The sequence below is a fragment of the Scyliorhinus torazame genome, chromosome 15 (assembly GCF_047496885.1).
Source record: "Scyliorhinus torazame isolate Kashiwa2021f chromosome 15, sScyTor2.1, whole genome shotgun sequence".
NCBI classification, from domain to species: domain Eukaryota; kingdom Metazoa; phylum Chordata; class Chondrichthyes; order Carcharhiniformes; family Scyliorhinidae; genus Scyliorhinus; species Scyliorhinus torazame.
In genome coordinates this window covers 20,755,388-20,771,570 of record NC_092721.1, presented here as the reverse complement: position 1 = coordinate 20,771,570, position 16,183 = coordinate 20,755,388, and the positions used below count along the sequence as shown (strand labels likewise).

Genomic DNA, 16,183 nt, shown 5'->3' with positions numbered 1-16,183 from the left:
GGTAAGAAATTCTTGGTCAACCAAGTGATGGAAAGAAAGTTGGAGTCTCTAACATCACTATCCATAGACTGCAGCATGCATGTAAAAGTGCATTTTGCCACAGCAACTCGAACTCAGAGTGATCTGTAACACACCACCAAAATAGTAAACAGATGTAAATGAAAATAAAACCTTTATTAACATTCTTTTTAAACACACACAGTGCAATGTCACAAATATAACATAGTCACCATCAGTAATATAATAAAAACTACTGTACACCGTTAACACAGTACGAAGTCTTACAACACCAGGTTAAAGTCCAACAGGTTTGTTTCGATGTCACCCAGGAGGGTTTCTCCGTTGCTTTGGATCTGGTGATTCAGTGGTAGCTGCTCCAAAGATGCCGCTGCTCTTTCCACCTGGTGGGTTGCTTCTTCTAACCACAGGCTGGTGGTTAGAAGAAGCCTGTGGTTAGAAGAAGCAACCCACCAGGTGGAAAGAGCAGCGGCATCTTTGGAGCAGCTACCACTGAATCACCAGATCCAAAGCAACGGAGAAACCCTCCTGGGTGACATCGAAACAAACCTGTTGGACTTTAACCTGGTGTTGTAACACTTCGTACTGTGCTCACCCCAGTCCAACGCCGGCATCTCCACATCATCGTTAACACAATAATCTGTACAAACCCACCTTCTGTTTAGTTGTGCAAATAAGGGTGTATTTACACTATACGTTCAGTACCAGCGTATTAACACAGATGATAATCTTATGCAGTGCAAATTGTGTTTAAGGCTTGAGCAAACAATGAAACAAAATGGAGTGAGAGTTTTAGGTGAAGACTTGACTTGAGATTGAGGATAAATTTACACCATCACCGCAGTATTATGATTCGCACCGACAGTTGTAATGTAAATGCATTCCACATGTTTCACAACCAAGGGACATTTAATTGGAATCACAGCACTCGTATTGGAAAACCTACATCTTCAGTTGTGCAATCATGTTCATGAAAATGAGTAGAACGGAGAAGTAAAGAATCTCTGAAGGTCCCTGAAACACACGTCAAAAACGTCAGGTATTTTTCTGCTTCAACTTTTTGTACCAGGTTGGACATTCTCGGTTTGTCTGCAAGAATAAAATAATTTAAGTTAGGAAGAACGCAGAATCTGGAATAGATTTTCTATCAAGGGATCCCTTTGGGGTAAATTAAGACTTCTCCAACCAATTGTGATGATTTTATATTGAAGTAAAAGTTTATTAAAATAAAGGAAATAAAGGATTTTAAAAAAAAAATTACGCTGAAACGCAAGAATAGCTATACACAGTACTTTAAAACAGTTCCAAAAAGATCTTAGCTTAAACTATATTCAGAGCTAACCTTTTCTGATGTCCACAGTCTTCATTGATGTTTAAATCTATAGAATTTCAGTAACTTTACCGCACAATGCCTTGTTACTCTTGGGGAGCTGTCCGAGGGTGGCAGAAAACTGGTCCTCCAGGCCTGGCCTTGTCCACACTGTGCCTTCTTTTTTAGCTATTACCAGCTACCATACTATCAGCTTGGAGAAATCACTAGAAAATACACGGACTTCTGGGAGAGCTGACCGGCTACCACATTGTCTTCTGGGAGATCCAGGCAGTTACCCCCTCACACAGGCTTCAGAACTTTCTTAAATGTGCTCCTTCATTTGATGTTTCTACCCTCTATTGTTTCATAAAAGTTCCCTTTTCCCAGATCTGATCAAACTCCCTTATAGCTCCTATATTTTACAAAGGAAATTTACCTTATTTTTACTTACAATTTTACCACTTGTATATGTTCCCCTTTGAAGTGAAACGACCACTTCAAAACTTCTTATTTCATTGCCTTATGTAAATTCTTATTTATGTTTCTCTTGGTTTATTAACATGTCAAACCCACGGACTTCCGGTTGCGGCAGAAGGCCTCGGAGAATGAGGACGAGATATTGGGCCTGGTGGTGAAGGTAGAGGCGCTGCATAAGAAATGGCAGGAGAAGTTCGAGGACATGGAGAATTGGTCGAGGAGGAAGAACCTGCGGATTCTGGGTCTCCCGGAGGGAGTGGAGGGGTCGGATGCTGGAGCATACGTGGTCACGATGCTGAACACGTTGATGGATGCGGGTGCCTTCCCGAGGCCCCTAGAGCTGGATGGGGCCCACCGAGTCCTGGCGAGGAGGCCCAAGTCTAACGAGCTGCCGCGGGCGGTATTGGTGCGGTTCCACCGCTTGGTGGGCAGGGAGTGTGTCCTAAGATGGGCAAAAAAGGAAAGGAGCAGCAGGTGGGAGAATGCAGAGGTCCGTATATACCAGGACTGGAGCGCGGAGGTGGCCAAGAAGAGGGCTGGGTACAATCGGGCTAAGGCGGTTCTGCATCGGAAGGGGGTGAAATTTGGGATGCTGCAGCCGGCGCGACTGTGGGTCACGTTTAAGGCCCGGCACCATTACTTTGAGACGCCGGAGGAGGCGTGGACCTTTATCCAGGCCGAAACGTTGGACACGGACTGAGGGTCGGTTGTGAGTGGATGTCGCGGGAGGGGGGTTACTGTGCTTGGGGGGGATGTTGGGGGATGTTCTGTTCTGTATTGTTTCCTTGAGTGCTGGGTGGGGTAGGGTGAAATGGTTCAAAGTGGGGGTTTTGTGAGAGTGTGGGCGTTGGTGGTTGGAAAGACGGGGCCCAGTTTTGGGGGGGGGGGGGGGGGGGGGAGATGAGAGGCCCGAGGTGGGGGGAGTTTGGATTAGGCGGCAAAAGGGAGCTGCACCAGAGAGGGCGGCGCCGGTTGGATGGAAAGCGCAGGCTTTTTCCTGCGCTAGGGAAGGGGGCGGGTCCGGGGGGGCAAGGGCGGTGTTGGAGAGGAGCGCCCGCTGATGGATAGAAGGGGGGGGGGGGGGGGGAAGAGGATAGAGAGACTACCACACTGGGGGGTCGATGGAGTTGCCGGGGTCAGCAGGAGTCAGCTGACTTACGGGAGGAGTGGACCCATGGAGGTTTGTCAGGCCGGGGGCCAGGGAATTTTCTTTTTTTTCCCATGTCCATAAAGCCTACTCCCGGATAGACTTCTTAGTTATGAGCAGGGACTAATCCCGAGGGTGGAGGACACGGAGTATTCGGCCATAGCCATCTCAGACCATGTCCCGCATTGGGTGAAGCTGGAGCTAGGGGAGGAGAGGGACCAGCGCCCCCTGTGGCGCCTGGATGTGGGCTTGCTGGCGGATGAGGTGGTGAGTGGTCAGATCGGGGGGTGCATTGAAAGCTATCTAGAGGTTAACGATAATGGGGAGGTGCAGGTGGGGGTGGTCTGGGAGGCGCTGAAGGCGGTGATTAGGGGAGAGCTAATCTCCACTAGGGCCCACAAGGAGAGGAAGGAGAGGAGAGAGGGAGAGATTGGTGGGGGAGATTTTAAGGGTGAATAGGAGGTATGCAGAGGTCCCCGAGGAGTCCCTCAAGGAGCGACGAAGCCTCCAGGCCGAGTTCGACCTGTTGATCACCAAGAAGGCAGAGGTGCAGTGGAGGAAAGCGCAAGGGGCGGTGTGAGTAATGGGAGAAGGCTAGCCGGATGTTGGCACACCAGCTTCGGAAGCGGGAGGCAGTGAGGGAGATTGGGTCAGTTAGGGATAAAGGGGGGAACACGGTGCGGAGTGCGGTGGGAATAAATGGGGTATTTAGAGACTTTCTATGAGGGGCTGTATAGGTCTGAGCCCCCGATGGAGGAGGGGGGGATGCGTCGATTTTTGGATCGGCTGAGGTTCCCGAGGGTGGAGGAGCAGCAGGGGCTGGGCTTGGGGCACCGGTAGGGCTGGAGGAGCTGACTAAGGGGCTGGGGAGTATGCAGGCGGGGAAGGCACCGGGGCCAGATGGGTTCCCGGTGGAATTTTACCAGAAGTACATAGACCTGCTGGGCCCTCTACTGTGAGGACTTTCAATGGGGGGGGGGTCCTACTCCCGACGATGCCCAGGGCGCTGATTTCGAAGCGGGACAAGGACCCATTACAGTGTGGGTCGTACAGGCCAATCTCGCTCCTCAACATGGACGAGAAGCTGTTAGCGAATGTGTTGGCTACCAGAATTGAGGACTGTGTCCCGGGGGTGATTCACGAGGACCAGACGGGTTTTGCGAAGGGAAGGCAGCTGAATACTAATGTGCGGAGGCTCCTTAATGTAATCATGATGCCTGCAGTGGAGGGGAAGCGGAGTTAGTGGCGGCGATGGCCTTTGATAGGGTGGAGTGGGGGTACCTTTGGGAAGTGTTGAGGAAGTTTGGGTTCGGGGAGGGGTTCATTAGTTGGGATAGGCTACTTTACGAAGCCCCGGTGGCGAGTGTGGCCACGAATCAGAGGAGGTTGGAATACTTTCGGCTGTACCGGGGGACGAGGCAGGGGTGCCCCCTATCCCCCTTGATATTTGCATTGGCAATTGAACCTTTGGCTATGGCTTTGAGGGAGTCCAGGAACTGGAGGGGACACCGGGTATCACTGTATGCCGATGACCTGTTACTGTATGTGGCGGACCCAGTGGGGGGAATGCCGGAGGTGATGCGGATCCTCAGGGAATTTGGGGACTTTTCCTATAAGCTCAACGTAGGAAAGAGTGAGCTCTTCGTGGTGCACCCAAGGGACCAGGGAAGGGGGATAGACGAGCTTCCATTGAAGAGGGCGGAAAGGAGTTTCCGGTACCTGGGGATCCAGGTGGTCAGGAGCTGGGGGGCCCTACACAAGCTCAACTTGACGCGACTGGTGGAGCAGATGGAGGAGTTGAAAAGGTGGGATACGCTGCCACTCTGCCTGGCGGATAGGGTGCAGTCGGTGAAAATGACAGTGATCCCGAGGTTCCGTTTTGTATTCCAGTGCCTCCCCATCCTGATCCCCAAGGACTTTTTTTAAGCGGGTCAGCAGGAGCATCATGGGATTTGTGTGGGCGAAAAAGACCCGAGGGTGTTTCTGGAACGGAGTAGGGACAGGGGAGGGTTAGCATTACCTAATCTGTGTGGGTACTACTGGGCTGCCAATGTGGCGATGATACGCAAGTGGGTAATGGAGGGGGAGGCGTGGAAGAGGCTGGAGATGGCGCCCTGTGCGGACACGAGTTTGAGAGCGCTGGTGACAGCACTGCTGCCGCTCCCGCTGACAAGGTACACCATGAGTCCGGTGGAGGCGGCGACTTTGAAAATTTGGGGGCAGTGGAGACACCACAGGGGTGAGGTAGAGGATTCTGTTTGGTCCCCGATCCGAGAGAACTATCGGTTCGTCCCGGGGAGAATGGATGGAGGGTTCCTGAGCTAGCACAGGGCGGGAATTAGAAGGATGGCGGACCTGTTTATAGATGGGACGTTTGCGAGCCTTGGGGCGCTGGAGGAAATATTCGGGCTTCCACCCGGAAATGCCTTCAGGTACATGCAGGTAAGGGCGTTTGTAAGGCGGCAGGTGAGGGAGTTCCCACTGCTTCCAGGATAGGGTGCTCTCGGGGGTGTGGGTTGGAGAAGGCAAGGTCTCGGCGATCTCCCAGGAGATGCAGGAGGAGGAGGAGGAGACCTCGGTGGAGGAGCTAAAAGGTAAATGGGAGGAGGGGCTTGGGGAGGAGATAGATGAGGGTACGTGGGCGGACGCCCTGGGTAGGGTTAATTCTTCCTCCTCTTGCACCAGGCTTAGCCTGATACAATTTAAGGTTCTTCAAAGAGCGCATATGACAGGCGCGAGGCTGAGCAGGTTCTTTGGGGTGGAAGGCAGGTGTGGGAGGTGCTCGGGGAGCCCAGCAAATCACGCCCATATGTTCTGTGCGAGCCCGGCGCTGGATGGGTTCTGGAGGGGCGTTGTGAGGACTGTGTCTAAGGTGATGAACACCCGGGTTAAGCCGAGCTGGGGGTTAGCACTATTTGTGGCATCGGACAAGCCGGGAGTGCAGGAGGCGAAAGAGGCCGGTATTCTGGCCTTTGCGTCCCTGGTAGCCCGGCGGAGGATTCTGCTACAATGGAAGGATGCGAGGCCCCCAAGCGTGGAAGCCTGGGTCAACGACATGGCAGGATTCATTAAATTGGAGAGGGTAAAATTTGTCTTGAGAGGGTCTGTGCAAGGGTTCTTCAGGCAGTGGCAACCGTTCCTAGACTTTCTAGCGGAGCGTAAGATGGTCAGCAGCAGCAACCCAGAGGGGGGGTACTTTGTGTTTACTACTGTGTTTATTATTGCTTAATGGGGGGTTTGTATATTGGGGGAATTCGTGATGTAGTTGTAAGATGTTTATATATGTGTTCTTTGGGTTTTTTTCTGTAAGGGGGGGGGGTTGAAAATATGTTAAAAATTTGAATAAAAATATTTAAGAAAAAACAAAAACATATCAAACCCACTTATAACTGATGTTCGGACCCTTGCAGTCTCTCCATCTCTTAATCCAATTATACCCATCACACCACCACCGGCCTGTTTTCCAGCATATGGGAAATATGACAGTGTTATTACAAGAAAAATAATATAATTTCTAATTTTCCTAACAACTTAACTCCTGTGACAATCAGAAATCTGTCTAACTGAGCAGTGAATAAATTTGACGACCCAGCCTCCACTCCTCACTGGGGAGGTGAATTACAGACACCAACAGCCATCTATCAGGAAGGAGTTCCTCCTGACGCTCTGTCATTTTCTGTGTTTCCATTATTACCTGAAAGGCTGAAGATGAGCACGAGTAAAAATCCCGAGATTGATAGGTTAAATAAACCTGCCTAGATAGTTGTGATACCCAAGAGTTAGGTACTGGTATTCGAGGAACCACTGCATTGTCCTGTTTTCTACCCAGGTTTTCCCTTTCGCTTTAAATTATTGAACTTTATGTTATTAAATGCCTCATATGGATGTAATATTTTGTAAGCTGCATGTGAAATTAGCATGCTCAAAAATATTCTGATGTGATGTAGAGGCCATGTTCTCCTGTCAGTTTCTTTAGCACAACGATTTGTTTCTTTAAAAAAATAAATTTTGAGTATCCAATTATTTTTTTCCAATTAAGGAGCAATTTAGCGTGACCAATCCACCTAACCTGCACATCTTTGGGTTGTGGGAGTGAGACCACATGGGGAGTATGTGCAAACTCCTGACGGATAGTGACCCGGGGCCAGGATCGAACCTGGGTCCTCAGCGCCATAGGAAGCAGTACTAACCACTGCGCCACCATGCTGCCTCAGCACAGTGGTTTTTAAAGTAAATCTGTACATACTCTACCCTTCCCTATAGTATGCTCTCATCCTTCAATGGTCTTTGTGAAACAGAATGTGTTAGACTGAGACTCGGCTTAAAGTGAGAAACAGAAATTAAGCAAATTATATATATATATATATATATATATATATATATATATAGACATCAAGATTGCTTTCACATGTTTCAGTTTGAATTGCAACTTAAAAAATGTCCAATTATGCAAAATTATACTACATTTTGCCTGATCATTTACCGCAACATGAATTTGCATTAATTATATCAAAGTAAACCTCCCGGCATGTGATCCATTTCATGTGCTCTAATTATGGGTCCTCTGCCATCCAATTCGCCTTTTTAAGTGTCTGTGTAATGTCTGGAATAACTATTCCTGACAGAGATGGTGCCTAAATTACATCACTAGTAATTTAAGTGCTTGGAAAGGATGGAAAATGATATGACAATAACGACACCCAGCGATAATAGCTTCTCATAGGAATGAACATTTCCTTTGTCAAGGGATTAGGGAACTTTTAGGGGGGGTTTAAAAAAAACCATTGCACCGTTAAAATTTGTTCAAGTTACTCTTTGTGTCTCTGCACTTTCATACATGAAAAGTACACAATAGCACTGAAAACCTCAATGTGAAACAAATCTCTGCAAATAGCTTTTTAAAAAAATGAGGATTATGTAATCTGCCAACAAAAGGACTAAAGATTGAACCTGGATCCTCAGTGGCATGAGGCAGCAGTGCTAACCATTTGCAACAGTGTTACCCCTAAAATTTTGGAATGTGATTCAAAATTGATCAAATTATTGTTGGGAATCTGGAACCCATAAGGGCTGCAGATGATAAGTCAATTGAAATTTTCAAGACTGACAGCGATAGATTCTTTTTATAGTGTCACTGATCAAAGAACTCAGATCAAAGGTGGGTAAATGGAGAGCAGATCAGCTATGTTGATTCAATAGTTGAACGAGCACAAGGGATTGCCTATTCCTGGTTCCTATGTTTCAATTGGCTGGAAGAAGCCGAAGTATTTGGGCTGGTGAAGAACTAAACATCCTCTTTGCTCCAGACAAAAAGTTAACTTACAAAAAGAGTTGGTTTTGGTTTGTAGATGTTTTCATCCTCATGTGGGGGAATGCTCAGAGACAATTTTGTTGCTTGTGCAATTGGATTGCTTGTGACTTCATCTCGAGAAACTGGAAAGCCACTGCCATACTGCTTGTTATGCAAATTTATCAGAACCTGCTTCATTACTGCCAATTCCTGCAAGATATAAACATAACTGACATTAAAACAAGTCATCAGAACAAGACAAGCAACATGGTCTCAATTGCATTTGCTGCCTGCCCAATTTTATTGCTAATTACAATTATCCTTCTCCTATGTTTATTTAACAATTAAACAAATTGAAAGATGCACCTTAATAGCGGATCTATCATAAAAAAATTCCCGTTTTTCAGCCAAGTTACAAACGCATGACTTCAATTAAGTAGAATTTCATAGAATTTACAGTGCAGGAGACCATTCGGCCCATCGAGTCTACACCGGCCCTTGGAAAGAGCACCCTACTTAAGCCCACACCTCCACCCTATTCCCATAACCCCATCTAAACGTTTGGACACCAAGGGCAATTTAGAATGGCCAATCCACCTAAGCTGCACACCTTTGGACTGTGGGAGGAAACCCACGCAGACACGGGGAGAAAGTCCAAACTCCACACAGTCACCCGAGGCCGGAATTGAACTCGGTTCTCTGGAGCTGTGAGACAGCAGTGCTAACCACTGTGCCAACCCATCATTTTCAAAGTTAACTGAGAAACAAACTTTCTATGAATTATTTTACAATGACAACTGGGAACTTTACATGCATTTTCATCCAACAGTGCTGTGAGCCCATTTTTCTTTGGATGCAACTTACATGTAGCGTTAAAGAAGCATCAATGGGTGGCACGGTGACGCAGTGGTTAGCACTGCTGCCTCATGGCGCTGAGGACCCAGGTTCGATCCCGGCCTGGGGTCACTGTCCGTGTGTTGTTTGCACATTCTCCCTGTGCCACAACCCAAACATGTGCAGGGTAAGTGGATTGGCCATGCTAAAATTGGGTATTCTAAATTTAAAAAAAAGATGCACCAGTAACTGGAAATGTAATATTTAATGTTCACTGCACCATAAATCCTCCACTTAAATGTGATTGCCTATTTTGTTTCTGGATCTGTCAAAAGTGACAATGGAAAATTAGGTAGGGGAGCAAAACGTGTAGGTAGTAACACAATTCCCTATACATAAAGGCGCCCCTTCCTCATTTCCAACCTGAGGATTGGGTGATGCGAAGAGGAAAACCCAGGTTAGGTGCCCACTTTTAAAAAACCAATGCTTTAAAGAGCAAAATATGGCAAAGCGTTCTATTTTACAACAGATGGCTCCCCTTTACATTTAAGATATGCAAAATTAGTTACAATTTGGATTTTCTTTTGGAAAACAATACTGCAGGGATATTAATAATCAATAACATGATTTATTCATAACATTTTGGTCAGAAAGTTAACCGCAACTACATGAAAAACCATACTTAAAATTAAAACTGCTGATTTAAGTTTATTCAACAAAGCTTAAAAACAATAAGCTTAAATAGTAGGAATTGGTATACCAGTGCTTTGATCACTTAATGTAAGTGACCAGGCATTTTACGATTTGCATATGTGTAGTGCAGTTGTCCTGGAAGGCAGCACAGTTAATGTCAACTTGTTGATGAAGATGAGACTAGCACAGTATGCAAAATGACTTCAAGTGCATTCACAGGGACAGTTTTAAATATAAAGTTGGAAAGGTTGTGGTGAAAACCAATGCTCTCACGCTGAATGATCAAAGTAACACAATTTAATCTGATTCTAGCTCAAAATCTAGGAATTATGCTCCAAGCATTAGGAAAGTTTACAAATGAATCCCACAATTTTAAGAATTGGTGGATTGTTAAGTAAAAATAGCAAGAAAGATCTTGTTGCCAAACACTCCTGTTATGCAGTGCGGGACCTCTGCCAATGTTCATGCCAGCTGAACCTCATTAACTAGACATCTGGAGATATCCTGGGCCAACATTTCTACAAACATCTTTAAATGACACAAGCAGGTTGTCTCCTTCAGTTTTCTCCCATGGATTTCACGAGTGTATTCAGCTATGAGGTGAGATTCTTCTTTAGAAGGGACAAGGATATAAACATATTTACTGTTACATCAAATAAGGTCTGCACTGCCGACCCTAAATACAAGCCTTACCCTTTCAGAATGAGTCGTGCTGCCCTGAACTTTGGCTGGATTTTAAACTGACAGAAATGACTGCTTTAGTGATTTACGGATTCTAGGGTACAAAGGTTGGCTCTCAAATTATTACACTGAAGGGTAAGTGAAAGACGCACAATTTTGAAAATCAAGTCTCCACATATTGAAATAATCTTTCAGAGATGGGTAGAGTATTCTGCCAGTTGAGTACCTCCATAAAATAAGTACTTTCAATAAAGATTACATGCTAATGATCAAACTTATATTGCAATAGCATCATGTTGAGCCTGTCAAACTGCTGGGAGTAAATATATTTAGCTAATTTTAGCATTTAATTGAATGCTTTTGCAAGGGTAGATTTAGAGCTATATATATTACACATTAAATGAACGCACTGCATTTTCCAAATATATAAAATATTTTAATAGGAATGACATATGGTTCTTTTAGTATGTAGTGCCAGCAACATGGTAAGATAGCAAAGCTCAATAATCTTCCCCGGTTACTGTTGATTGTACTTTCAAAAGCACAACAAATCTTTTGGTCAAGATAATTTCTCATTTATGCTCCATTTCTTTGTTCAATTAATTATCGTTAGATACCTAGAACAACAAAACAAGTTCACAATATAATCTTGCTGAGTTCTTTTGCTTTTCATGGGATGATACTTCTGTGGTCCCACAGAAAAGTGTTGTAACTCATACAGTATTTGACCTAGCTACATTTACTCCTTTCAGTATTCCATTCCGACTTAGAAATGTTAGGGTTTTTTTTTGAAAAGCAAGAAGAGTTGATCAACATAATAACCCCTTTCCTGCTCCCACTTCTTATGTGGTTACGTTCTGCCAATTACAAGATAATTTGAAAGAAAATTACCTCCCGTTGATTCAAGAGTCGCTCCAAATCTGCTGCCATTTGATTTTTCATGCGAAGTAAAGCTGTTTTTTCCTTATTTAACTGACTGAAAGAAAAGCAGATACATTTGATTATAGTCAGGATGTCACATTCCTTATTGAACTGAGGCTTCTTACCCCAGTTGTGCATGTAACTTAGCAGGTTAAATGAACAGGAAGTTCATGTAACAATCACAAAAATATCCCAACTTTAAAGATCAATACAAGATCACTGACTTTAACGGGTATATTCACAAAGCTTATCTTTATGAGAGAAAAGTGTTTGAAAAACAATGGCAACTAATTGAAAATTGGCACACCACGGCTGCTGGAAGGCAGTGCTCGGACGTTGGGCTCTGGACAGCGATACAAATGAGTTTGGTGTCAAACATAACTAAATTACATGGGGATAGGTCGCTGCTGCTCAAGTTCAGCGTAGTCAACTGCTGGAAACACCATTTATTGGGATGTGACTTGTGCCCATACTGCAGTCAGAATGATGGCGGAAACATATTTTTAATGGTGAACTGTGCTGCTCACTATTTGTCATTTGCCATTTGGCAGCAATTCTTGGCATCTGCTCTTTGCTTAGCGATAGCTCAAACTCTCGCCTGGATGCTCAAGAGGAAAGTCAAATTCTATGGCCCGACTGTGTAACAGCGGTAACATTTATTGGTTTCAGAGCCCCCTGGCTGTTGTCCCTCTTCACATGTAAGGCTAACCTGGCTGGCCACAGAAATATGCATGCTACTCAGATCTGAGCAGGGTTGGGAACAGGAAGTAAGGCCCATCATCAACCTTAGCTCCTGTCAAGCCATAACCAGGAGAAAGAGGCAGGAGATGGGATCTTTCAATCCTGCGTCTGCCCTTCATTATCATCTTTGCATCTGTGTAAGGTGCAAGTTCTTCATGTTGTCTGGTAACACCTGCATATGTTCCTGGGTATGTAAAGAAGCCACTCTATCATAATATACTGTTTTTGAATAAGAATACTGCTTGTTTTAGAGCAAAACTGGGCCTGGAAACATCATGGCAAATTGGTAGTGGGTCTTGCATTCAGCCAAACTAATGATGTGCATAATGCACTTGCATTTCTATACTGCATTGTACTTTGAATTGGCTCAGTGGATTTAACAGGTCAGAAGAAGCACTTAAGATTTACTAACATCTCAGGTCGGTGTTACTACTGCTTTTCTAGAGGTTGGATTATTTACGTGTAGCAGTACTGGGAACCAATTGTTGGCTGTCCAAAGAGATGAACGGAGACAGGTTTTGATGTTATTGGTAATTCAAGGTGCTAATTTCTCCTGTTCAATTTTCCATCAGGAAAACCTTGCAGGCTGTCACTATTTTCCAAAGGCTGCAGGCAAGGGATAGTCCAATTTTAACAAGCCACGTAATGTTAAATCCAGCTGGCCATGAAATTGAGGAAGGACACAAATGAGTTTGAAGATGAGGCAAGGCCAAGGGAAGTTTTTGTTTCCCTTCCAATTTTCATTGGAACAACACAAGCTGCTTGATCAAGAAAATAGAGCACCTGGGACCAGATAATAATCTACTGATGGCAAGAGGCAGAGAGAAATAGAAACATCAACAAGAGCTTGCTTGATGAACCTCTGCCAAAAGCATCTTCTCCGAGGACTCTTTCAGTCAAATGCATTTGCCTCCATATCTTGTCTATGAGAGGTTGACAACTGATGCCAAAACAGGGAATAATTCTGTCACAAGATGTGCCTTGGTCCTGCCAAAATAAATTGCTGCCATGGATGATTACCCCCTTATTTATCATCTGGTCCTTTGAGAATGATTCACAGATATCTAATATGTCAGGCCTGTCACAGACCTAAATCAGCAGCAGGGGACAAATTACCCTGAAGGCTACGAAGGTTTGTGCAACGAAAATTCAGGAATATTTTGTTATTTGGAAACAATGACTTCAGTCTAAAAATGGCAAAAAAGAATTAAATCATACTTGCTGCCACTGAAAATGTTTCTCCACCCCCTGCCTGAACGCCCGCCAATTTATATCAAGCTCAGGCCACAGATATAATTTATTCATCACCTCAAATTCTAGCTCCAGATCATTATCTGTTTTTATATTCCATTATATACACACACGCTTTAAATAAACTTAATGCTGTTATTGATGATTTGTAGGTTCTCTTGCTGGTTCTTCTGACAGTCCTGGCAAACAACTTCATGTTTGAGTTCAAGTTCAACTAAAGTTCGCTCTTTGCAAATTGGATTCAAGGCAGAAAAAAGTTTCAGATAGATCTGATAGATAGGAACAACAACTAATGCTGCATATACCATAAATGTTAGTTTTTTAAAAATAAGAGTGATCACTAACATGAGATAGAAATTGTGGTATGGTATGCACTAACAGCAGCCCTTTCTATCAGCACTCGAGATGAATGGCTTGGTCAATTAGCACTTGAATAGGAGCAGGTCCAAAGATCCAGCCAACACTGATTTTTGTCAGTGAATAATATCACACACTAACTAGGCCCTCGTAACATTGACAGTCAATGTGAAATGCTGGCATTTGGGACATACACTCAAACAAGGTCCAAATTTTAAATCCGGGGGGGGGGGGGGGGGGGGGGGGGAATGGAGGAGGAGGGGAATTTTCCACCCCCCCTGTGATGTGTTTCTCAGTTGGGGGAGCTGTCCTTCAATGATATCAGTTATGGCAATGTCCCCAGGGTGGAAAGTTGTTGTTGGTGTTGGGGGGGGGGAAAGAGAGAGAGAGAGAGAGAGAGAGAGAGAGGAGAAGAGGTGGAGAAAGAGGAAGGGAAGAAGAAAAGGAGGAATCCAGTTTACTCTTTTAGGTATAGCAAAACCATTGCAGCAAGATGAAGATTTTGATCAACCCAATTTTTATGGAATGAAATCCGATTCACATATAAAAATAAAATTTACTTTAGAGACGTGGTCACACAAAATGAGTTTGAAAAGAAATGTCATCTTAATAATGTGTGTATACCTCTTTTACCAGCTATTATGCTTTATCATCTGTTATTCCAAATGAATTGAAAATCGCTTATTGTCATAAGTAGGCTTCAAATGAAGTTACTGTGAAAAACCCCTAGTCGCCACATTCCGGCGCCTCTTATGGGGAGGCTGGTACGGGAATTGAACCGTGCTGCTGGCCTGCCTTGGTCTGATTTAAAAGCCAGCGATTTAGCCCTGTGGAAACCTCCTTCATATAAAGTAGAAGCTACTTCCAGGACAGAAATGTGGCACGGACACCGTCTTGAACTTTTATTTTAGCAGTATGTACTGAAGTGTACAATTGGAATAGATGGAATGTACTCCAGTTCTATTGAGCAATGCAGTAGATACAAAAGTCTAGTTTCTTCACATTAACAGCAGCATCAATGCATTCACTTTAAATAGACTAATGCCACCCAAAATAGCAGCAGTAGGAAATCTATTTGAAAACCCCTTCTCCATCATATGGATTTAAAAAAGCAGCGTTGAGACTCTTCAAATACATTGGTATCCATACCAATATGTTTTGGCAGCAACTGGGTGGCAGATAGGGTTAGCAGACTATCTTTTCTCTCTGGAATCTGGGTGTGAAACCAGCCCAGATGGGCTGAAAATCTACTCTTTCTTTGCTGGCTGTATAAATTACAAGTCAACTGAATTGGGACAATTTCAAACCGGTTCCTGGTGAGTGTGATCGAATGCACAAAATATTGCATAACTGAACAATAATACTTAAGAGTGGCCACATGGATGGCCGGTGACAGCAGCGTAAACTTCACAATGGTGCACGGAAAGGCCATTCCTCTCTGGTGACTGCACTGTAAGGATTCCATAAAATAATCGGAACATCACGCTGCTCGTAACCTGATCTGTGAACTGTAAATTCTGATGCTGAATGCCAAAAAGCAAAAAATAATCAATTTCCCAGTACCAGTAGCTCTGAACTTGATATGCACAAGGAAAAAAAGTTGCAATTGCAAGGGCCCTTCCTGCTGATACCCTTATTTCCCCTTTCTTTATTTTTGCTGTTCTCATTTTGATCTGTGGATGCTTAATGGACATGTATCTTTAAATCAAGCAACTGAGAGAAGGAGGAATTCAGGAATATACAACATGGTATATGCTGCTGCTAGCTTTGGACAGCAAGACTGGGACAGCAAGACCCAGACCTTTTGGCACCCAAAAGATAGGGTAGGACTTGGTTCCATTTATTGAATGGTGGCCAATGAATTGGCCAAAAGTTCATATTCTGCCTAGTAACAGGTGGTGATTGGATCCTACTCAAGTTGAATGGTATTCAGAGACGCACTTTCAATCCTAGACACTCAGGGAAAAGGGAGCTTCTCTCTCTCTCTCCAAAAGGCTATGAGTTGCTGTATGAGGACTCTGGGGCTGTACTCGTGGGAGTTTAGAAGGATGAGGGGCGATCTTATTGAAACATACAGGATACTGTGAGGCATGGATAGAGTGGACGTGGAGAGGATGTTTCCACTTGTAGGAAAAAACTAGAACCAGAGGATACCATCTGAGACTAAAGGGACAATCCTTTAAAACAGAGATGAGGAGGAATTTCTTCAGCCAGAGGGTGATGAATCTGTGGAACTCTTTGCTGCAGAAGGTTGTGGAGGCCAAATCACGGAGTGTCTTTAAGACAGAGATAGATAGGTTCTTGATTAATAAGGGGATCAGGGGTTATGAGGAGAAGGCAGGAGAATGGGGATGAGAAAATATCAGCCATGACTGAATGGCGGAGCAGGCTCGAAGGGCCGAGTGGCTTAATTCTGCTCATATGTCTTATGGTCTTATTTCTGGAACTGCAGAGACCTGAA

At 44.6% G+C, this 16,183-nt stretch overlaps 1 protein-coding gene across 3 annotated transcripts in view; it reads right to left on the bottom strand.

The window, feature by feature from the left end:
• Positions 1-327: 327 nt before the first annotated feature.
• pibf1 (progesterone immunomodulatory binding factor 1) overlaps positions 328-16,183 on the bottom strand; it is a 165,133-nt gene continuing 149,277 nt past the window's right edge. For all 3 annotated transcript variants that reach the window (XM_072476135.1, XM_072476139.1, XM_072476138.1), the window contains exons 16-18: positions 11,344-11,428; positions 8,278-8,454; positions 328-1,107 (exon numbers count right to left, since the gene is read on the bottom strand). In XM_072476135.1, the coding sequence (XP_072332236.1) occupies positions 1,054-1,107; positions 8,278-8,454; positions 11,344-11,428 (316 nt within the window). In that variant the 3' untranslated portion in view covers positions 328-1,053. The remainder of the gene's footprint in view (positions 1,108-8,277; positions 8,455-11,343; positions 11,429-16,183) is intronic.